At 42.9% G+C, this 24,409-nt stretch overlaps 1 protein-coding gene across 2 annotated transcripts in view; it reads left to right on the top strand.

The window, feature by feature from the left end:
• Nucleotides 1-24,409, top strand: part of LOC147001156 (uncharacterized) — a 43,463-nt gene that overhangs the window by 7,359 nt on the left and 11,695 nt on the right. The window contains exons 2-4 of one of the 2 annotated variants that reach the window (XM_085830231.1): nt 9,339-9,465; nt 9,668-9,728; nt 11,052-12,830. In XM_085830231.1, the coding sequence (XP_085686357.1) occupies nt 9,339-9,465; nt 9,668-9,728; nt 11,052-12,597 (1,734 nt within the window). In that variant the 3' untranslated portion in view covers nt 12,598-12,830. Of the gene's footprint in view, nt 1-9,338; nt 9,466-9,667; nt 9,729-11,051; nt 12,831-24,409 lie in introns of those variants that run through there. The other variant, XM_085830232.1, reaches the window with a different exon arrangement.

Raw genomic sequence — 24,409 nt, 5'->3', positions numbered from 1 at the left:
TATAGAAAGGCAGGGAGAAAGAGAGAAGGTAGAAGAGAGAGAGAGAGTCCCCCCTAGAAGGCTAGAAGTGGGAAGGCTAGATAGAAAGAGAGTAAGAGGGAGAGAGGAGAGGAGAGGAGAGGAGAGGAGAGGAGAGGAGAGGAGAGGAGAGGAAAGGAGAGGAGAAGACAAAGAGAAAGGAAAGAGGAGAGAGGAGTGCAAGAAGTGAGAGGTAAGAGATCAAAGGAGTGAGAGCAAGAGAGATAGGAGAGGCTGAACAGCCCTTTTTATGGGCTTTACTGTTGCTAGGTAACTGGGGAGGAGTTTAGCCTGAAGGTCAGAAGCTTGGGATATTGCCTACCTGACTTTTAGCCAGGCTTCTCTTGTGGTGGCTGGGGTGGGGGTGGGGGTTGGTAACTTAGGCAGGAGCCTGAGTTCCAGAAGCATGAGGGAATTGATGCCTTCCTTGTCAAGTAAGTGAATTATCACCCTCCCGGGGTTCAGACCTCAGCTCAACTGGAGACCTGCCTGTCTGTGCACAGCCCAATGCCCCACATGAATGGTGAGTTCTCCCCCAGGGCTGGGAGGGGTGAGAGTCCTCTTGGAGATCAGGCTCAAATGCTAATGTAGTGCAAACCACACCTGAGACCTGGAAAAGGTGTGGCCCTGGACAAGAAGCACACTTTAACCTTGAGGAAGGGTGAGGCCCACTGGCCAATCAAGGTCTCCACAGGCAGGCCTGCCAGTCAGACAAGGAGGCAGGATCTTCCAGGTGCCTTTCCCCAAGTTCACTTTGGCTGTGCAGGCTTGAATGGTTCTCTGTGTCCTGCTCTGAGCTCTGCTGTTGGGTGCTGTGAGAGGACCTCAGGGAAGCTCTGAATTCCAGGCATGGTGAGCACAGGGTTACTGCCCACAGAGGATAGGGGCAGGGTGGTGCTGAGCAGTGGAAGCTGGGGTGGTGAGTCCTCTCTGGGGCTGGATGGGAAGTATAAGCCATATGTGAGCACCTGTGAGGTCTCTCGTGTTGCTCCTCACTTGCTCCATCAGGGGTGACCTCTAATAACTTCTCTATCATTTCCCAAATCCTTTGGACCTTAGTTAGGCTGGCTTGTGAAAACAAGGGTGGTTTCTTTGAGTCTGTAGCACACATGTCCAAACCCCTTTGTCTTTTAGTATACATTAAGAAGACAGGTAAAAATCTAATAGGTCTGATTTCATACATTATACTTGTTTTGGTTTTGTTTAGGTTTTGTTAATTTTTGTTCTGCTGCAGTTTTTTCATATTTTTTACTTCATATGTTTAGTGATTTGATTATTTGGCAAAGGGACTTTAATAATTTCAGAATTTTTTATGGTTTTATTGAAAAATTATTGACCTCTGAGAGGATATTCTTATATTTCAATCGTTTGTAATTTCGCCTTAACATGTTTTGCAGAAGTCCCAGTTGTTTATTGCCATGAAACTTTTAGAATCCACATTTTTTGACTGAGATATCAATTTTTTCTCTTCCTCTTGAATCCCTGAGATTCTGTCTTCCTTTCCTGTTCTGTGGGTGAACCTTGCCTCTGTAGTTGTCAGTGTACAAGTAATCTCATGTGCTGCTCTGAGGGACTTAGCAACTGCTTATGTCATTTCCTGTCTCCATCCCCTGTGTTTGTTATCAGGCGTGCTTTAGATACATCAGCCGCCAGCTATAGCAGCTCTCTATTTTTGTTCCCTGTCTCTGTTCTCTGCACATGTACACTCTCTGTCATCTCTCCCCTCATGGCTCTCTTTCTCCTCCCGGTCTGTGTGCCTGTCTGCAGGTCCTCTTGTCTACTTCTATCCCTTCCCCAGGTTCTCACTCCTCTCCCTTCCCCCCAAAAACCTCTTTTGCAATTTATCTGTTGCATGCTTTAATTTCTCAGACCTGCTGTGATGGGATAGCTTGGATTTCTTGGTTGCAATTGTTCCTGGCTGTTACTCTCTATGTTGCTATGCTGGTGTGTAGCCATCTCTGTTTGGGTGATTATTGACCTAGGTACTGGCCTCTGGGTTTGTCTTTTTGGGTGGGAGTTTTGTTCCTGGGTTACTGTTTGATACATGGATTTGAAGAGAGTGTTCACTGACAGTTTCCTATTTTACTGACCTATTTTGTAGGTATGGTCAACAGGGGATGCTTTGTGATATTAAAATCTGGGAGAAGCGACAGGCAGGAACAGAAGATCTTAGTAATCCACAAGGAGCCGTAGTCAGAAGAGAGGTCAAGCAGCCCATGGTGTTTAATACAATGTTGGAACAACTGGGAAAATTGAACCTGTGGTAAATCAATCAATCATGAGGTTGATCTATGGAAGCTTACCTTGTGTCCTTTCAGTCATGGAATGTGGTTGAATAGGGAGTATCTGCCCAAGTGGGGGCTGAGACACAGGGATGAGGCAGGAATGGATAGGCAGGTGGGGATTGTCTATGGTATCTATAGGAGGCTTGCACAGGAGGAGAGGATATTTCCACTGCTACTCTTTACCAGTGTTAAGGGCAGCTGATATTAGGGTCTGCAGTAACAGAGAGTGAGGTAGGTCTTTGGACAAAGTCTAGTCTACAGACAGGCATGGTTGTGGTTAACCAGGAGTTTCTGTCTATAATCAGGGGCTCAGCAACAGAGATGAGTTTGTAAATCCCAAACAGTTTGCTTTTTGAGAATGTACATTTGTACATTCCAGCAAAAATCCCATGACAAAATCCCCTTATCAACAGCCAGTTAAGGTACATCAGCAGGGTTAAGCTACATAGAGATAACTAAGACCTCCTATAGAAACCAAAAACAGAAACAGCTTACCCATCATGGTTGTCAGATTTTTTTGCCCCCCTTGCTTGGTTCCTGCACATTATGCCAGACATACAATTTTCAAAATATTACAATGCTGATTTGTATGCAAACTCCCCACTCTTGTTGTAACTACAATAAATACTCAAAACCTCTAGACTTGATCTCTCAGTTTGTACCTAATCGGAGTTTGACTGCTGAGAGTCCTTGTTACTGAGGTCATAAAAAAGGCCTCTGTGTGTTTGCATTGCAATAGGCTCTGTGCTGTTCATTATAGTTTCTGTAAGTTAGGCATAAAACCTTCATGCTTTGACTGGAACCCCAAGACCCTCAGGACTCCCATCGGAACGCTTGAAAGACCGCTGTTAGGATGTGTCATTGTTGTTCTTTGCATCAGTGACCTGTCTGTCAGAAATGTGTCTGTGTACCTTGGTTTTTTGATTTTTCTTGAGTACTTGTGGAGTGAGATGAACATAGTGAATGTGGAACTCCAGTGAAGTGGAAATGCTGGCGAGTCGTAGCTACAAAGGGCTAGGAAGATGTTCCAGACCCTGGAACAGGGGTTGTATGCCCCTGGCCTTAATTTCTGGGAAGTTACAGCAGTCTTGGAACCCTGCTCCATGGCTCACAGCTGCCAATCCTGTCTTCATTTTCTCCTCTGTACAAGTGGTGGAATCTGCTGCTTAGCCTTCACCGCCCCCTCGTGGCCCTCTATTATGTGTGTGCCACTTTAGTATTCTCTAACTGAGAGAGGAAATGAGACTGTTTCCATCCCAATTGATATAGTTACTCACCTTCCACCTTGGGTTAAATCCCTCTTATCAAGAGGACCTGTACCCATTAAATTGCCCCTGACAGAGAGCTCTTTATGACCACATTCAGGGTAAAATCAGACCCTGCAAAACAGGGTGGAAAGGACAAAGAACTCATTTTGCCCCCTTCTAAACAACCCTGTTCTCAGTCTATATGTGACTCTGTAGTTTTGAACTTGGAGCTGTTAGTATATAGGAGGTTGTTTTTCATCCCTTCCAGCAAAGTTAGCATATCTTCCTTAGACCAGCAGTCTTATTTCCAGGTCTGTGGGGCAATCTACTCCTCTATTCACCTTCCAGCTGTTTGGCCACCTCTTTGGTCTCCCTGGCCTGGGAATCCAGGGTTAAGGACACCACACCACAGGGCAGTGCAGCTTCCCTTCTCCCCATTCCACCATATCCTTCCATGCTCTGAGCCAGGAGCCCTTCCCATTTTATCCTGGCTCAGACACTACTCCCACTCCCTGATGTGGTGGCAGGGGTCCTGTAATGATATGGTTAGATCATTGGTTTTGGAATTTTACAACTCTCTCATTTATTATTGTCTCTGTGTCATAGTTGTTTTAACTCAACATTTCAGGCTACAGTCATCTGAAGGAGCCTCAGTTGCAGGTGTGCCCTCATCAGAATGGCTGGTTTCTATGTCTCTGAGAGATAGTGTTGATAATTGATATAGGAAGACTCTTCCATGAAGGGTGGCAATATTGGGAAGCAAGTGGACATGGGTTGGATGAGAGAGCTAGGTGAGCATTGTAGCCGCCTGTGGCCATGTGAACTGGGTTCCCCTGAAAGGCAGCCCGGGGCTGAAAGAGATCAGAGGGCAACAAAAGAATGAGGCCAAGACAAACCTTTCTGTTCAAAGCCTCTGAAGTTTACTGAGAGTCCCTGCTTATAAAGAGGGTAGGCCCATCATCTGCCAGCCCATTCTTTGTGCCTGGAGCCAGCCCATAGGCGATCTATAGGGCTTGTCTCCAGATAGTCTCCAGGACCTTTCAGCAGGAAGCAGAGTATTGGAGAAGAGCAAATAGGGCCATCAAGGTCAGAAGTCTCTACCCTAGGTGTACTGTCTGGTTTTATGTGTCAACTTGACCAGCTGGAGTTATCACAGAGAAAGGAGCTTCAGTTGAGGAAATGCCTCCATGAGATCCAACTGTAAGGCATTTTCTCCATTAGTGATCAAGGGGGAAAGGCCCCTTTGTGGGTGGGACCATCTCTGGGCTGGTAGTCTTGGTTCTATAAGAGAGCAAGCTGAGCAAGCCAGGGGAGGCAAGCCAGTAATGAACATCCCTCCATGGTCTCTGTATCAGCTCCTGCTTTCTGACCTGCTTGAGTTCCAGTCCTGACTTCCTTGGTGATGAACAGCAGTATTGAAGTGTAAGTCGAATAAACCCTTTCCTCCCCAACTTGCTTCTTGGTCATGATGTTTGTTTAGGAATAGAAACCCTGACTAAGACACTAGGTAATCTCCTTCTTAATGGCAGCAAGGTGAAAGTCTGGCTCAGCCTGCTTCAAGGCTGAGGGAGGCTACAGAGCATGAGAGAGTGACCAAGCAAGAAAGCAAGGCAGGAAGTAGTGTTTGTCAAATATTTTTGCCTTCATTTTCTAGCTTCAGTTTCTAGTCTGAGCTTGCAGTAGGATGTGCTGTGATCTGACAGAACCATGTAAAACAAACATTTATTACCTGAGATGCTTCTGCTCAGAGGAAACCATCACAGCAGCAGAGTTGCAAGGCAGAACAATAACAACAAAAGCAACAACAACAGCAACAACAACAATTGTTTCAAAAGCTGATTTTGCTGCTGGACAGAATCTCTGTTCTCTATTGAAGGAATATGGAAAATATCAGAAATTGAGATGGCAAAATTCATAGAAAGCTGTATATGGAGCTTAATCGGTTGTTCCCATAGGATCTGGAAGATTGGAGCATTTACAGTAATGCAGCCACAGGAAGTTGAGGTCATACTATTTCAGTGGAAAATAGACTGAAAACTTTAGGAAGAGGTCATTTCTGTGATATTTTGGCCAAAAAAAAAAAAAAAAAAAGAAAAGAAAACTAGAAAACTTTTGTACTTGGCTTATGCCCTGAAATATTGAGTAGGTCAAACAAACAAAAATATTGCCTGATTTGTATATTTTTATGCAACTGATAATTATTTGTTCAATCTTCCTATTTCTTTTTTTTTTTTTTTTTTTTTTTTCCTCTGAGACAGAGTTTCTCTGTGTCTCCCTGGCTGTTCAGGAACTTACTTTGTAGACCAGGCTGTCCTTGAACTCAGAAATCCCCCTGCCTCTGCCTCCTGAGTGCTGGGATTAAAGTCCTGCTCCACCAAGACCTGACTTCCCCTATTTCTTTATTCAATTTACATTCTAATTGTTACACCCATCCCATTCCACCTTCCACAGTCCCTCATTACTGACTCCCTTTTATCTCCCCAGGGATGGTGGGAACCACTTTAGTATCCCTGAACTATGGCATGTCAAGTCTCTGCAGGGTTAGACACATCCTTTCCCACTGATGTCAGACAAAGCACCCCAGTTAGGGAAACAGTTTGCACAGTCAGGAACAGCTTAAGGGACATGCCCTGCTCTGGATGTTGGGGACCCCATGAAGACTGACCAGCACATCCACTACATATATGGTGGGGGCCTCCATCCCAGTCTGTGTGTGCTCGTTGGTTGGTGGCTCCATCTCTGAGAGTCTCCTAGGTTCTGGGTTATTTGACTCTGAGGGTCTTCTCATGGACTTCCTATTCCTACAGAGGCCGTCAATTCTTTTCCCAACTCTTTTAAAATACTCCCTGAGCCCTGTCCAATGTTAGGTTGTGGGTCTCTGCATATGTTTCAGTCAGATGCTGGATGGAAACGCTCAGAGGACAATGATGCTAAGCTACTATCTGCAAGTATAACAAATTATCCTCAGTAATGCCAGCCTTTGTGCTTGCCCATGGGATGGGTTACCAGTTGGGCAGGGTATAGTTTGGCCATTCCCTCAGTCTCTGTTTCAACTTTGTGCCTGCCTTACTTGCAGACAGAACAAATTTTGGGAGTAAAGGTATTTGGTTTTCTTGGTGTAGTGAACACTTCACTGGTGGTTCTGCCTGACTGCAAGATGTCACCTCTTCATGGCCCATAATTCAATGCTTTATATCTAAGCTAAGATCACCTCCCTAGCCGCATTTGTGCCCTCCCATTCATAGTCTCAGGCACATTATACAGATGCCGCCCCCACCCTAACCCCCCTCTCTCCCAGCATCTGCTGATTTCATTTCATTTTCCTGGCTCTCTGGCCCTTGTCTCTTACCACACTTGTTCCTAACACTCCCCTTCTTATTTCTTAACTACTGTCTCATCCAGTTTCTCCCTTCCATCTACCTCTTCTGTCTCTTTCATACCCCATTCAGTGAGATTCAACCATGCTCTTTTGTGCCATGTCTTGTTTACTGTCTTTCCGTCTATGAAGTGCATTGTGGGTATCCTGTACTTATGGTTATTATTCACTTGGAAGTGAGTATGTACATTCATGTCCTTTTGGGCCTGAGTTACCTCATTCCAGATATTAGTTTCTAATTGTACCCATTTCTCTGCAAAATTCATGATGTCCTTGTTTTTCATACCTGAGAAGCACTCCATTTTGTAAATGAAACATGGTTTTTGTGTCCACATTTTAGTTGAGGAACATCTGCATTCTTTCCTGTTTCTAACTGTTATAAATAAAGTGGCTGTGAACTTATTGGAGCAAATGCCCTTGTGGGTATATGCCTATGAAGGTACCCTGAGTGTAGTACTTCCTTTGGCTTGCTATGTTTTAAATTAATGGAAGGAGTATTCAACGTGTTTCCTCATCCCAGGATGGAACCTTAAACAAAACCTGCTGCAAATGTGGTCCAAGTGAGGCAGGGTCCGTTAATTTAGAAGCAAAACTTCACAGGATCATCCATATCGTGCTGCTTCTGGAAACTGAAAGATGAAAATACCATGGTCATAGATTCTTTCTCTATGGTTTCAGTTTAGCACCACTCCAGCCATCTTTTGACAGAGTCACGATCCCAGGGAAGACTCTGTGAGAGTTCCTTGCATTTAAGTGGTGAGGTTGATGCTTGAGTTGCATTTTGTGACCACAGGTTGTGGAGAAAACTAACGCATTGAGAAATCTGCCATGGAGAGAAGCTTACAGGGAGATGAAGTACCCAAACTGAGAGATGTATGAGAAGTTACAGGAAGAGCACCATCTATGCCTTTAGGAATTGAAGTCCAATGTGTTTGAGACAAAGCTATAGGATTTGGTGTTTGCCCTTCTGTTTCTCTTGCTTTGTCCAATCTTCTCTCCCTGTGTGCACATTCCTATTGATTGGAATGGGAAGGGGTATTCAGTGCCATTTTAAGTTGGAAAGATATAGCTTGCTGTTTGATTTTGCAACTTTGCTTTCTGATGTGGCTGTCAAGATATTGTTTTGAGTGTCAGCAGAGACTTTAGACGTTTGAACAGTGCAGGAGTCTTTCTAGATTCATCTTGGGGAGATGAAAGTGTATATACACTCAAAATTTTCCTTTTTCTTTCTTTCCTTTTTTTTTTTAATCCTATAATTTAGATATTCATTATCACCCTGATCACTGTCCTTACTCTAGGTCCCTGCCCTCACAGACTCCCTCCTCCCAATCTCCTCTGTTTCTCCTTTGAGTGGGGTTGGGGCCCCCTATGTACGCCGTGGGCACATAGATTATAGTCTATTTCTTAGGATGGCATATGCTCATGACATCAATACTGCCTGAGGTTTCAGAGTCATTATATTCTGGGTGTTGATGTTTTCCCAAACTCTTGTGTTTGTTTTGAAATTTTTAAATAAATAGGAGTTTTTTTCCTGTGTGCGTGAATATGAATATCATGTGTGCCACCTCGTTAGTGTTGTTGGAAGGTGGACTCCGAACTCCTGTTCATAAAGCCATGGGTCACGTGAATGCTAGTAATTGACCACCATTTCTGGAAGACAAGCAATAGCTTTCCACGGCTGAGTTATGGCAATCTCCTGCCTTATGCTGCTTTTTATGTTCAAAACTTATATTAATAATATTTTCATCTGACCATTGGTCCACTAAATGTGCTTTGATTGCCAGTAAAGTTTTACTAATGTTGCAGTTTAAAGCGGTACACTTCCTGTTTCTGCTAGATGAGTACATAAGTGCAGGGAATGTATACTTCTTTGTAGGAACTGTCGTAAACAACTGAGTTCTTTCTATCATTTTTGTCTCCGTGGTTGATTTTTGCAGTGGAGTAAGGGTCTTAATATGTAACCTTTGCTGTCCTGGAATGTGTTACATAGAACAGACAGGGATCCAGTTCAATGACGTATACCTGCCCGTGATTCTGGGATTAAAGACATGAACAAATACACCCTGCTTGTCCGTGATTTTTCTCGTTAGTGATTCTTCTTACAATTTCGGGGATATGTGCTCAGTACTGTTGATCTATTTCACCCTACATCTCCCTCACAATTGAAATTCCTCTCGAAAGTCTTTCCCCTATTTATTTAAAATGATCATAAGCAACACAGGTGAACCTTCAACTCAATTTCCTTTAAAATGTTATAGTACTTAGGTTATAACTTCTGTGTCAGGAAGTCAGTGGAGGAAGCACCAGAATTACATGAATATGTAATATGAATATGGTCAAGGAAGCGTACATTTGCTTTACAATGATGTCAGTACCATGCTTTGTGATGTACACATGTATGGGATATTTTAGGATGCAGTGACTTATGATGATGTGCACGTGAACTTCACTGGGGAAGAGTGGAATTTGCTGGATCCTTCCCAGAAGAGTCTCTACAAAGATGTGATGCTGGAGACCTACTGGAACCTCACTGTTATAGGTATGACTGTGAATTTTCTTTTGCTTTTCAAAATAGTGGGAAGACATGTCTCTTGGTGAGTGTTGGTGCTCTGCTATTACAATTGAGAACAAGGAAGACTGAGCTGAATAAATAGTGTCCAGTGATGTGAAAATTCACAGTACCTTGAATTTTGCCTTATTTCCAATACTGTATCATTCATTATTCTGGTATTGTCTTTTAGGCTACACTTGGGAAAACCATCATATTGAAAGACATTGTCAAAGTACAAGAAGAAATCTAAGGTAATTTTCACGTGAAAGCTTATGCAATTATGCCTCTAAGGAAATTTTACTATGATATGGAAGCTCTAAATCAAAGCAGGAGTGTAAAATGTCAATACCTGAGGTGTAACTATAATTACAATATTTTTTCAATATTTATTTATTTATTATATATAAGTACACTGTAGCTGTCCGCAGATACTCCAGAAGAGGGCATCAAATTTTGTTACAAATGGTTATGAGCCACCATGTGGTTGCTGGGATTTGAACTCAGGACCCTCGGAAGGGCAGTCTGTGCTCTTTACCACTGAGCCATCTCTCCAGCCCTAATAATACTATTCTTAAAAAAAATGTACTGCCTAGATGTAGTTATGTGATTTATTTATCAAAGCATTCCTTTAAAAAAAAAAAAAGGCGAGGAAACATTGCCTTAAGGGATACCTTTATTCAATTTCTACCTCTACTAGAGCTATACTGATCTGAACAATGTGTATAGACTTACAAGACTTAGATATTGCACATCGAATAGTGATAAATATATAAGCAAAACCTTCCGATAAGCAAAATATCCATGGGAAAGTTGGTGATGCTCATATTCTTATAGTGAAATTGATCATTTGTTTAGGGTACAGTTTATGAGAATCAAGAGTGTTGTCATAGGAGAAACCTTAATTCATATATTACACGTCTATGATTAACAAAAAGTCAAACAGTGTGAATGCATCTATTACTCTTCTATTAATATATATATCATGTGTCCCAATGGATAAAAGCTATTTGAGCATAGGGATATTGAAAGAAGTAATGTACCGCTTTCTATCCCAGAACTTTGAGAAAATTGTCATATTCTATCTTTGGTAGACATTCTGAATATGATAAAACTTTGCTATGAATTGGTTTTCTAATTTTACTGGGAACTTCCCAAAGCTCACACTGTAGAAAATCTTTATGGGTTGTAGGAATTTGTAAATTCTTTTGTTTGTCCTGGTTCACATTCAAATGTGGTACAATTCACGCTACAGGAAAAATTATGAAAGCAATTCCTGTTACAAAGCTATGAGTTGTTCTATTTTCCTCATATAGATGAAATACACCATATAAATATCCCGTATAAAAAGGATGTTATAAATGTTAGCCATGTAATAACCATCACAGATATCTCGAAAGATGCAAAACAATCCATAATGAGGGAGAACACCATGAACATATATAAAGTGACAAAACCAGATGATCCGGTCCATCTTTATCATTAGACCAATTTGTAAAGTTTATTCATCTTGATGGAATGATTGAATAGGGAAATTAATGTAGTAAACATATCACATGTACCAATTTTCATTGCAGGTATGTAAGTAATCATAGTGGAGAGAAACTCTATGAATGTAATGAACGTTCTAAAGCCTTTTCATGTCCCAGTCATCTCCAAAGTAATATAAGAAGACAAATTGGAGAGAAAACACATGAACATAACCAATGTGGTAAAGCCTTTTCAACACCCAGTCATCTTCAATATCATAAAAGAACCCATACTGGAGAGAAACCTTATGAATGTCATCAATGTGGTCAAGCCTTTAAAAAATGCAATCATCTCCAATGTCATAAAAGAACCCATACTAGAAAGAAACCCTATGAATGTAATCGATGTGGGAAAGCATTTGCACTTCACAGTCATCTACAATGTCATAAAAGAACACATACTGGAGAGAAACCCTATGAATGTAATCAATGTGGTAAAGCCTTTGCACAGCTCAGTAGTCTCCAATGTCATAAAAGAACACATACTGGAGAGAAACCCTATGAATGTAATCAATGTGGTAAAGCCTTTGCACAACTCAGTAGTCTCCAATGTCATAAAAGAACACATACTGGAGAGAAACCCTATGAATGTAATCAATGTGGTAAAGCCTTTGCACGACTCAGTAGTCTCCAATGTCATAAAAGAACACATGCTGGAGAGAAACCCTATGAATGTAATCAATGTGGTAAAGCCTTTTCAAGTCACAATGGTCTCCAATATCATAAAAGAACACATACTGAAGAGAAACCCTATGAATGTAATCAGTGTGGTAAAGCTTTTACAAGACACAGTGGTCTCCAATATCATAAAAGAACACATACTGAAGAGAAACCCTATGAATGTTATCAATGTGGTAAAGCCTTTGCACACCTCAGTAATCTCCAATGTCATAAAAGAATACATACTGGAGAGAAACCCTATGAATGTAATCAATGTGGTAAAGCCTTTGCAAGTCACAGTCATCTCCAACGTCATAAAAGAACACATACTGGAGAGAAACCCTATGAATGTAATCAATGTGGTAAAGCCTTTGCACAACTCAGTAATTTCCAACGTCATAAAAGAACACATACTGGAGAGAAACCCTATGAATGTATTCAATGTGGTAAAGCCTTTGCACTACGCAGTAGTTTCCAATGTCATAAAAGAACACACACTGGAGAGAAACCCTATGAATGTATTCAATGTGGTAAAGCCTTTGCACGTCACAGTTATCTCCAACGTCATAAAAGAACACATACTGGAGAGAAACCCTATGAATGTAATCAATGTGGTAAAGCCTTTGCACGACTCAGTAGTCTCCAATGTCATAAAAGAACACATACTGGAGAGAAACCCTATGAATGTAATCAATGTGGTAAAGCCTTTTCACAATACAGTCCTCTCCAATGTCATAAAAGAACACATACTGGAGAGAAACCCTATGAATGTAATCAGTGTGGTAAAGCCTTTACAAGTCACAGTGGTCTCCACCATAATGAAAGAACACATACTGGAGAGAAACCCTATGAATGTAATGAATGTGGTAAAGCCTTTGCACGACCCAGTTATCTCCAATGTCATAAGAGAACACATACTGGAGAGAAACCCTAAGACCGTAATTGGTAAAGCCTTTGCACCTCACAGTCATCTCCAACGTCAGAAAACTAAACGTACTGGAGAGAAGCTCTATGAATGTTATCAATGTGGTAAAGCCTTTACAGGTCACAGTCATCTCCAATATCATAAAAGAACACATACTTTCCTGATAAAGCTGTTTCCTGTGATGCTATTCCAATACCTGGCACACAGAAGTGGATGCTCACAGTCATCTATTGGATGGAACACAGGGCCGTCATTGGAGGAGCTAGAGATAGTCCCCAAGGAGCTGAAGGGGTATACATCCCTGTAGGCAGAACAACAATAGAAACTAACCAATACCCCCAGAGCTCATGTCTCTAGCTGCATAAGTAGTAGAAGATGGCCTAGTCTGCCATCATTGGGAATAGAGGCCCCTTGGTCTTGCAAACTTTTTAAGCCCCAGTACAGGGGAATGCCAGGGCCCAGAAGTGGGAGTAGGTGGGTAGGGCAGTGTATAGGGGGACTTTCAGGATAGCTTTTTAAATGTAAATGAAGAAAATATCTAATAAAAGATTGAAATGTAAAAAAAAAAAAAACATAATGGAGAGAAACTCTACGAATGTAATCACTGTGGTAAAGCCTTTGCAGGTCACAGTTGTCTCCATTATCATGAAAGAACCCATAATGGAGAGAAACCTTAGAAATGTAATCAATGTGATAAAGCTTATTCTCAAAGTTATTGTCTCTATAATCAATGTGGTAAAGACTTTTTACAACTCTATAGTCTCCATTATTTTTAAAGAACACATAGAAGACAGAAACCTTAGGAAGGTAATTGGTGTTGTAAAGCATTTGATTTCACGGTCATCTACAATGACATAAAAGGTCACATACAAGTGAGAACCCATGTCAATGTTATGAATGTAGTAAAGCCTTTGCATGTCATAGTTGTTTAGGCATACACAAGACAAACTGCATGGCAGAGAAACCCCAATTTAAATGTTTGCTTTTCTGAGAGTTGGTTTGGTCATGAGATCTGTTCCTAGCCACTGAAAGGCTGAGGGAGAAACCCTCTGAGTATATTTAATATGGGAAAGCCTTTGCACAATTTTCTAGTCATCTTCATCATGGAAGAATTTGAACTAGGTAGAAACATTGTGAATCTATTTAGTATGGTGAAGCTTTTTCATTGAGCTTTTTATGTATATTCTTCTTTTTATGAGACTATTCATACTGGAGACGGATGCTATGAATGTCAGCAGTGTGGTAAAGCCTTTACATTGTTGGGTCCAGTCAGGTTCAACACAACTCACACACCAGGACAATGGAAAGGATAAGAATTTATTGGGCTGGGTGGTGGTGGTGGTTCACTCCTTTAATCCTAGCACTTGGGAGGCAGATGCAGGCTGATTTTTTAATTTGAGGCCCAACAAGTCTAGAGTGCTTTCCAGGACAGCCAGGGCTACACAGAGAAACCCTGTCTGGGAAAACAAAAAAAGCAAAAAAAAATTTATTGGAATTAAGTCACTACTGATCAGTGAGAGACACAAAAGTATACTCAGAAGTTTATCTTCAAAACCTCACTGCCCACACCCAACCTGAGACAGAAAGTTGTATAGCTTTCAAACACAAACACCTCAAAGTCCTGGGCCAACTTACAGCTACATTTTCTCCCAAATCAAAACATTTCTATTGAATGAGTCAATAAATGGTGATTGCTAACTCCTTGTATTTTGTTGCTGTTGGTGTTGCAGCTGTGGGTGGTGTTGGTGTTGGACTGTGTGTGTACTTTCCCTTCTTTTGTAGACAGTAAGAGATTATTTACTACCCGTGTTTTCCTTTGTATCCTTAACTTCCTCGGGTTAGATTCTATCTCTATCTCTTTGTGTTGGTCAGTATATTTAGTGAGAGGTTGTTTAAATTTGAGTTTATCGTGGACTATCTTAATTTTTTCCATTTACAGTATAGTCATTTTTTTACATATTAAAATCCAGGCACCTGTTGTTTCTGCGGCACATGTGTGCAAACCCTTCTGGTGTCTACAGACTCCAAGAAGACATCTGCGATCTTAATAGATCTTCCTTTATGCTTTTTCTGGCTTTTTGCCTTTGCAGCTTTTAGTATTCTTTCCTTGAACTGTGTGTTTTGATTATTACACAGGGAAGAGACTTTATTTTATGATCCCTTTCGTTTGGTGTTTTGATGATTCTTGTGTTTTCTTTATGTTAGGAAGTTTTTCTTCTAGGATTTGGTTGTCAATACTTTCTGAGACTTTGAGTGAGGATTCTCCTTCCTCTCTTCCTAAGTATTCTTATGTTTAGTCCTTTTACAGTGTCCTGGATTTCCATGATATTTTATATCAGGAAGATTTAGACTTAACATTTTCATTGTCTGATTTACCCATTCCTTCTATTGCTTATTCAATGATTGAGATTTTTCTTCCATGTCTGTGTTCTGTGGGTGAACCTTGCCTCTGTAGTTCCTTTTTGCAGTCCTAATTTTTTTTTTTTTTTTTTTTTTTTTTTGGTTTTTTCGAGGCAGGGTTTCTCTGTATAGTCCTGGCTGTCCTGGAACTCACTTTGTAGACCAGGCTGGCCTCGAACTCAGAAATCCACCTGCCTCTGCCTCCCAAGTGCTGGGATTAAAGGTGTGCGCCACCACACCCGGCTTAGTCCTAAATTTTTATTTCCACTATTTCCTAAGATTTAGTTTTCTTTTTTGTTTCTATTTCCACTTTTCTGTATTGAATAGTTTGTTTACCTCACCCTTTGGTGTGTTCTTTCTTGGCTTTATTTATAGGAATTTTGGCTTCCTCTACTTTTTGGTTTGTGTTTTCCTGGACTTCTTTGTGGAATTTATTGATTTCCTCCAATTTTTTTTTGTTTTCCTGGATTTCTCTAAGTGATTTGGTCATTTCCTCTTTAAGGAACTCTGTCATCTCCATACATTTGGGGTTATAGTGTTTTTCTTGTAATGTAGCTTTGTTGGAATATTTAAGACCTTCTTTGACAATATAAATGAGCTCAGAGTCATTAGCCAGAGAGTGATAAATGCTGGTCCTTATTACATTATCGAGTACCATTGTCATGGAATGGAATGGCGCTATCTAAGCTAAGTATTCAGCTTCGATTTAATCAGATGTGTGATTTATCCCAAGGTGTTCTTTCTCCTTACACTGGACGGGTAGCCAAGTGAGGCACTTTTTGAAAGAGTTACTTTTTGTGAGACACCTGTTTTTATCACTAACCTTGGAGTCACCATTAAAAAAAAAAAAAGCTGATGGTGACAGGGTGAGCAACTTTGTAATTTTCCAGCGTGTATTTATTCATGTCAGGTGAATGAAGACAGACCAGATTGATAGATATGCAAATTGGGGACTTTAGCTTGATCCAAGCAATATTGAATTTCTGATTTTGGAGATATGTCCAATGCACCTTCAGGGTTTAGTTAGCTCAGATGATTATGACACAGGCCATTGGCTGTAGTTGTGTGTCATGTGACAGATCACAGTAACTGATATTGCACACAGGAGCCAGGTCAAAGAGTATTGATTAAATGCCATTTTTTTCTGCCAGATACACACACACACACACACACACACACACACACACATATATATATATATATATATATATATATATATTCAATTATGTTTCAATTTTTCCTTTTTTAATTAATTTTTTTATTTATTTAAGTACATCCTGTTCCTGTCCCGTTGTGCACAGAGAGACAAGGCAGTCCTCTGCTACACATGTGCCTGGGGCAATGAGCCAGACCCTGGATGCTCCTTGGTTTTTGGCTGGGAGGTCTGAAGAGTCCAGGTTAGCTCACAGATTTGTTTTTCCTATCTGATTGCCATCCTCTTCACCCCCTGACGTCAGTACACTGACCTGTCCTTGTGTGACATTTCCCCCTACAACAATATATCAATATATAGATATATATCGATCTATATATTTCTATATCTATTCATCTCTATATCTTTATATCATCAATAGATCTTCAATCTATACATCTATATATCACCTATAAATCTATATATCTACTTATCTATACATCTATATGTATATATCTATATATGTATACCCCTATCTATACACTATAGATCTATACCTATATCACTAAATCTATACATATATCATCTATATATTCATATATATATATAAATCTATATATAAAGGTCTATATATCTTTAAATTTATATATATATATTTATCTATCTATCCATCTATCTATCGATAAGTCTGTCTATATGTTTAGCTTGATGTAGCCTTGCCTAAAAGAACTGTTACGTTCTAGGTTTTAGACGTTCTGTCTGCGAGGAAATAGTATGAGTAACATTTGATCTAATACCAGATCCCCGACTCTGGACCCATATTTTACGATAATTTGGGGATTATGATTACATCATTTTTACCTTCTGTGGTCAATCAGTAAACACATCTAATGCCTGCAGCTGGCAAGAAGAAAGGTTGATGGCCTTTCAGTTCCGGGCCTTGGTGTCTTTGGAAGAGACCATGAAGGAGAGGAAAGAAGAAGGAGCAAAAAGGTCCCATGCGTGGATGGATTGGGAGAGCATGGCCAGGAGGGCTAGCCTAGGAGCATGAGCAGCCTGGCCAGAATATGGCAAGTGAGCCGGGCATGATGCCACTCGCCTTTAATCCCAACACTTGAGAAGCAGAGGCAGGCGGATTTCTGAGTTCTAGGCCAGCTTTGTCTACAAAGTGAGTTCCAGAAGAGCCAGGGCTATACAGAGAAACCCTTTCTCGAAAAAATCAAAAAAAAAAAAAAAAAAAGAATATGGCGAGTGATATCTCACAGTTCTTAGTAAAGAAGTAGAGAAATTAGCATAGAGGAATGATATGTGCCCCATGATGGTGCTTTAATGCTTATAATCATTATTATTACTAATCATAATTATTATTTCTTATTTTATTATTTGATATTATTTCACATCATTATTGTTTAATATATTATTACATCATATTAATATTATTTCTTATTTTATTATTTCTTATCATTTCATATTATTTATTATTACTATTTCTTATTAGTTTATTATTCTCTTCCTTGATTATTATTATTATTATTATTTAATACCTCTATAATTTATGTTTTGGTAAGAAATCCACAAGTAATATTTACCACAACAACTTGGCTGTAAAAACCGCTTGTGCCCAATGACTGAAATGCAATTGAAAGTAAGATGTGATTTTGCCCACTTGTAACCTCAGAACCCAACAGACAAAACAGAAACATGGCCAACACTTATTTTCTTGTAATAAGAAACAGTTGGGCCCAGGGAATGTCTCTGTGCCTGTCTCTCAATGTTTCTATTAATCTAAAACTGCCCTAAAATAAAGTCAGTTAAAAATACATATGGGACCCAAGGAGCTGAAGGGGTTTGCTGCCCCATAGGACAAACAATATGAACCAACCAGTACCCCCAGAGCTCCCTGGGACTAAACCACCAACCAAAAAGAATCCCATGGCTCCAGCTGCATATGTAGCAGAGGATGGCCTAGTCAGTCATCAATGGGAGGAGAGGCCCTTGGTCCTGTGATGGTGCAATGCCCTAGTATAGGGGATTGCCTGGGCCAGGAAGCAGGAATGTGTGGGTTGGGGAGCATAGGAAGGGGGGAAGTGATAGGTGATTTTCAAAGGGGAAACAGGAAAGGGGATATTTGAAATATAAAATAATGAACATATCTAATAAAAAAATACATATGTGGACTGGTGGGGTGGCTCCATGCTTAAGAGTTCTTACTGTTCTTTGAGCAGATGCTAGTTCATTTCCTCCCGTGTTGAGAGGCTCGCAATCACTAGTAACTCCAGCTCTGGGGAATGGTGTGCCGTCTTCAGGCCTCAATGGGCACCTGCATTAACGTGCACATTTCCACACTAATGTGCACATATCTGTTAGGGAAGTGCATGGATTTTCTAGTCCAGATCTTGGATTTTTGGTCTTTGTCTGAATTCAGGGGTAATCCTTTGTAAAGCACTGAGTATTGAGTGCCTGCTTTGTTTATAGCTCCTGGTTAGGCACTGATGCAAGGTGATGAATGAAGTGATGCCCTCTTGACTTCATGGTGTCCAGTCTACCTGGCTGGGTGGGAGGAGGGCAGACACACAGACTCCACCACTATCCCGAGTCTGCAGAGCAAGGGGAGTCCTAGGTCCTCCTGCTCTTTAGAACAGACTCTGGGCCAAACCAGTGCTTGGTTCAGTAAGAACATTGCAAGTATGATCATTGCTGGGAATGGAGAGATTGCACCATAAGGGGAAACTGAGACAGTGCTGTAGCCTAGGAAGAGAAGTTGTGCTCGGGTGACAGGACTTTCCTATCCCATTCTGACTGCCACTTAGCTCTTGAGTCAATTACTAGCCTCCCTGTGAGCCCCATCTTCCCTCTCAAGAAAATGGAGGTAACACTGGGCCTCCCTCCTTGGTCTGTCCCGAGTATCTCAGGGTACAATGACAGCTTTGAGTGAGGTACAAGACTATTTAGGAACAGTCCCATAATACTGTTCACTGGGAAGAGGCCTCCAGTCCCCATATGGGGAACAGACAGGGAGGAAAGAGATGGCCTTCTGAGCTGGCTGTACAAGGGTGGCTAAGTTATATTCATGATGCCAACTGTGTGTATCTTTGACCAGATTGGTGACAGTAGTGTGCTGTCTGAGTTGGGACATATTTTTATTCCATGTGTATATTTTCTATCTGCCATTTTCTGAGCCAGCAAAGCACGTCTGGGCAATATGGGTTTTGAGGAAAAGGCCTGGCTCGGGTCACTCCTAATAAGTTCCACAGCAGGACCTTGGGTGCTCCTTTGAGCCTTCCCAAGCCCAGCCAGGATACTCTATCAAGCATCCTAATGACCAGAAAAGAAAAAGGTCTAGGAGCCACACACAGCTGCATCTGGATAGCCCAGTCACCTGAATCCATAGAGCAATGGCCATGACCATCACCCACATTGGCTTTGTGACAATGTTATTACAGCTGAGGGTGACCAGTATCTCACCAGGCTTCTGTTAATGGGGGATCATAGGAATTACACACACACAGAGAACATGCATACACAAATGCACACATAGTACACACGTGCATACTCACGTAAACACACACACAATCAGCTTTACTTGGGTACTTGGGGTACATGAAGGGATGTTGTGAGCTCACCCAGGTGCCAGTGCCCTATATGACCTGTGGTCTTCTTTTCCATGGGCATGGTCTAGCAGCTTGTCGAGCCTGTGCATCATCCCCCAGTGGGTCTGATCCCTGCTCTGCCTTGGCCTCCACTTGGTCCTAGATAAGTCACCCCGAGGCCAATAGGCCTGCAGAGCATTAGAGCTGAGGATGAAAGGGTTGCCATTTGCAGAGACTGTGGGGACAGTCTCTTCAGAGATCTCAGAGGACAGGTCATGAAATGGAGGCTGAGAGGTAAGAAGAACCCTGTAAGTACCAGGATGAGCCAGGCCTACTTAACCATGAGGCCAGCAGCACCACCATTGTTTCTGAGATTATGCATGTGTCGTGGTTCTTTCTAATCCCAATGGCTGCTACCTCAAGAGGTCTGCAACATGCAGAGGCAAATGTCAAGCAGTACTTCTGTCCCTGGCTCTGGTAAATGCAGCTAGTTCCCTAGAGACTTAGACCAGCAGTTCCCAGCAAACCTAGGAGTGGCTGGGTCTCCCTCACCCCTACACCCAGCCCCAGACACCGAAGCTCCTATAGCATTCATAGAGGGATTTTAATGGCACCTGGTGTCCTCAGGACTTCTGTGGGTGGAGTTCCTTTCTGGCCTTCATCTCCTGGAGGGAGAGGATATCTCCTGCTGCCTTTTTCTTCACTCCCCCACATTCCATAGACATTCTGTCCAGGTTGTAAGTAAGTCTGAAGGAGATAACCTGAAAGAGGCCCTTGTCTTCGGAAAGAGGGTCTTTGAGTCCCTTCAATCGAAAATAGACACAATGGAATATGGTGTGCACTGCTGGGGCTAAAGAGAGCAGTTCTTGAGTCTATATGACTGAATGTCAACTGCATATGTACCTCCAGGCCCCAGGGTCCTCGACTCCAGATGCCATCCATGCACAAGTGTATGGTAGGGTCCAGTCAAGCCTGGAAACTGATGTCTGGAAGCTGGAGCAGACAAAGAGGTCAGAGGAGTACAAGTTCTAGCCTATAGTGCCTCTTCTCATCCTGAGGCCCTTGGATGCTTTGGTGTACACCCAGTGACTCCTCTGTAGCCACACACACCTCGGCACTGAATGAGGAGAGTCTGGGTCAGATAATTCTTAATCTTATGTCAGAACTTTGCTATGGGGTCAGAAGTCAGAGGATGATCAGTAGAAAGATCCCTCTGATGATTGGCACCTCCACCATTCCCACCCACCTGCCTGTGGATGAAAGCATGTACAAGTCTGGGGCACAGCCTTCCTGCTAGCTGTCTACCTTGGCAGACAGTATGGCTATGCTCAGCATGTATTAAGAATATACACTGTCCCAAGTGATCTTGAGTGCTCTGGTTTCTAATGGCAAAGAAAAGCAAAGTAAAGCCTGGGCCTTGAACTCATTATAATATTGGAAAAAGTAAAGCTGGAAAGATGTTAGGCATAGAAGGTTGTATGTAGAGTCTTCCCTTTTCCTCAAAGTATTCCAGGAAGGCTAAGAGATGTGAGCTCGGAGAGAGCCTGAAGAAGGTGTGGGAGCAAAGGCCCAGTGGAAGCCATAGGGATGGATACAGAAGCAGTGGAGATATTCGTGGCCAGAGAGGATGGGAAGAAGGGTCATGCTGATGGGGTGCAGTGAATCTCTGCAGCTCAGAGCTCAATGTGTACTGAGTGACAGCTCTGCGGTAGTAGATAATGACCTACTCCCTTCCTCCCTAATTTCTCCACATGCTCCTGCTCTCTCTGGGCCATAGTGATTCACCTCTGAGCACAGTGAGGCTTCCTCTCAGCATCCATCTTTCCCGTCCACCAGTCAGCATATTCTCCATCTGCCGAAGTTTAGGGTCATTCGCTCAGCACATCTTCAGGCCAAGTCCATGCGTACTTGGTAAAGGTGGCTGGATGAATGAATGAGCAAAGGACTCATATTCCTGTGTGTAAGAATAGCGAGCTCCCAGGACAAATATCTTCCGGAGTCTTATGTAGTGCTCTGAGGAGTCCTCCTTCTAACCGCTCTTCCTCCTGGGCTATCACAGGAGCCAGGAGGGATGGGAGCCTCTGAGTAGTCAGTGAGGTAACACATCTCTGTGTTGGTGAAGGGGTGTTCGGGTGTGTGTGTGTCTGTAAACTTTACAACGTGTATGGTGTGAAGTGTGAGCCACTGCCTGAGGGTCCCTAACCCTCACACTCCTATTCCCAAGCAGTAGGCATGGACCTCCCAGGATACCTGCCACCATGAGAGAAGGGGCCTTCCTCCTGAAACCCCAACCCTGTGTCTAGCAAGCCCTTGGTGCTTGGGCCCCTGTACTAGACCTGCCCCTCAGCAACAGGAGCCTCTGTGGTCCCTGGGCTGATGTTTGCCTGGCTACATCATTCCTTCCCTCCCCTCATTTCCTGTTTGAAGTACAGGAGTTAGGACGTCACTGACCCTACCCAGGGATGCTTCCAAATCACAGTGACCCCGGGCTCTTTACCAGCACAGAACACGGTTTTTAATGGCACTACACTAGGTGTGACCTGCAAGAGAAGATTTTCAGTTCGGTGGCTTCCCTCCTCACAGGGTGCTGTACTCAGATGGAGCTCATTGAGGAAGCCTGTGGTCTTTCACAGTAAAAGTCCTCTAATGTCCCCACCGAGCATTTGCCTGTGGTTCAGTTTGTCTGTCTCCTCATAGCTTCTGTTTCCTTTCATAGAAATAGGCTGTAAACTCCACACACAGGGACCTTCACTCTTGGTTTACAGCTAAGGAGACAGGACTCAGAGAAATCAAGGTAGCAAGAACATATGGCTAGAAGGGAAGGCTGTAGGCAGGGATTGACCCAGGGACTACCAAATCTGCATGTCCCATTGCAGCCTGACGAAGTAAACTGCAGTTCCTTTTAGAGAGGGACACACATAGGCTCATTCACAAGCAATGAGAGATATTCTACCATGCTCTATGCTAGGCCTGGCTCAGCACCCTTGGGTTACTGCTGGACCGTCCCAGGAGTGTTGGGTGCTGGCCACTGGCTAGGGCAGCCTCAGTCATTGACCATGCAGAACCAGTCTTAGAGGCCCCGTGCCATTCCCCTGGCTACTGGGGGAAGGCCATTGCTGGCTTCTTGGCCTGCAGCATCAGAACACTGTTGATATGACCTGTCATCCCAGCCAATCAGGAACCCATGTGTGAGTCATTACATAGCTGGCTCAGGGATCCAAAAGAACCTGCTGCATCAAGCCTGGTTCCAACATTCCAACCTGATCCTGGATGCTGAGCAGCAAGACAGAGAAGCCTATTCTGACTCCATCCCACAAGACATCCATCTGTAGAGGGACTGGGGGAATGAATTGGAGGCCTCTGCCCTTTCCTGCTTGCAGCAATGTCTTACATCTCCTTCAAAAGAGCACTTAAGGCATGCTGTGCTCCAGTAATTTCAGCAGACTGAAGAGTGTCTTGAGTTCAAGGCTGGACTGGGCTGTTTAGAAAGACTCTATCATAGCCAGATGGTGGTGAGGCTCTTCTTTAATCCCAGTACTCATGAGGCAGAGGTAGATGGATCTGTGTGAGTTCCAAGTGAGCCTGGTCTCAGAGGGAGTTTCAGGACAGCCAGGGCTACACAGAGAAAAGACTGTGTCACATGAAAATGTGAGGGGGAGGGAGAGGAGGGAGGGTAGGCTGGAGTTGGCTACAACTGTTGGTAGAATGCTTGCCTAAGATTCCCCGAAGTCTAAAGTCTATCCCTAAGTTCACCACAAAATGCATTCCTCCATGAGTCTCTCTAAAAAAGCTGAGGGGGGCTCAGTTGGCCCCTGGATAACTTGTCTTACCTTAGCCAAATTTGTGGGCCTATGAGCGGCCCCTCTGAGACCCGTAACTAGTGTCTGTTGGTAATTGGACAGCCGTTCTCTACCTTGTGCTGTGTTATAATCCCACTGAGGATGAGTCAAAGGAAATCCTTTGTCTATCTTGACCGGGGTCTGGACTGGCCAACTGGCCCCATCTCGGACGTTCTTCCGTGCCTCGAGGAGAATTCTTTCTCTCTCCTAGGTGGTGTACAGGGTTTGTAGGAGCTGTTGGGAACCATCCTAGGTGGGCTGGTGTGAGTACATCAGAGACTCTATCAACACTTTAAGCCCTGTAGGATTTTCTGAGAAAGGGGGGTGGTTTACTTTCCAGTTATAGAGATCACAGGAAGAAAAAGGCCAGTTTTGCAGAAGCTGTAGATCGTTCTGGCTGGCAGGGGGGAGCTCCAACAGCCCTAAGGGGAAGTGCCACCATAGAATCGGCTGGCCCCTCGCTGGGGGCTCCCCGCTGGCTTCTTGTTCCTGCTGAGGGACCTCCCTCCCCGATCCCTAGAACCGAAGGTGGAGCCATGGGAGCTGAGGGTTGGGGTACAGGTTGGAGAATCAGGGGATAAGGTGGTGGTAGAGAGTTGGGCCATTCAGGGGGCCACTCTATTTCTGGGTAGATTTTAGAAATGGCCGCTGGCTGCAGCGGAGTAGATTTTTCACTGGCTTCTACAGGTAGTAGTTTCGATTTCCCCTTCTCAGCATTCTCTCAGACCATCAAAACCTTGGTACGTGGACGTACTGGTGGGAGAAATGGACGAACCCATGCAGGCAGAAATCGCGCTAAATCTTCCCACACTGTGATGTACAGTTGCTGGTCCGGGTGCGATCCTGGTCCTTCCTGAAAA

The sequence above is a fragment of the Mus caroli genome, unplaced genomic scaffold, assembly GCF_978045245.1.
Source record: "Mus caroli unplaced genomic scaffold, Mus_caroli_1 scaffold_14, whole genome shotgun sequence".
Taxonomy (NCBI): domain Eukaryota; kingdom Metazoa; phylum Chordata; class Mammalia; order Rodentia; family Muridae; genus Mus; species Mus caroli.
This window is presented reverse-complemented; position numbering and strand designations above follow the sequence as displayed.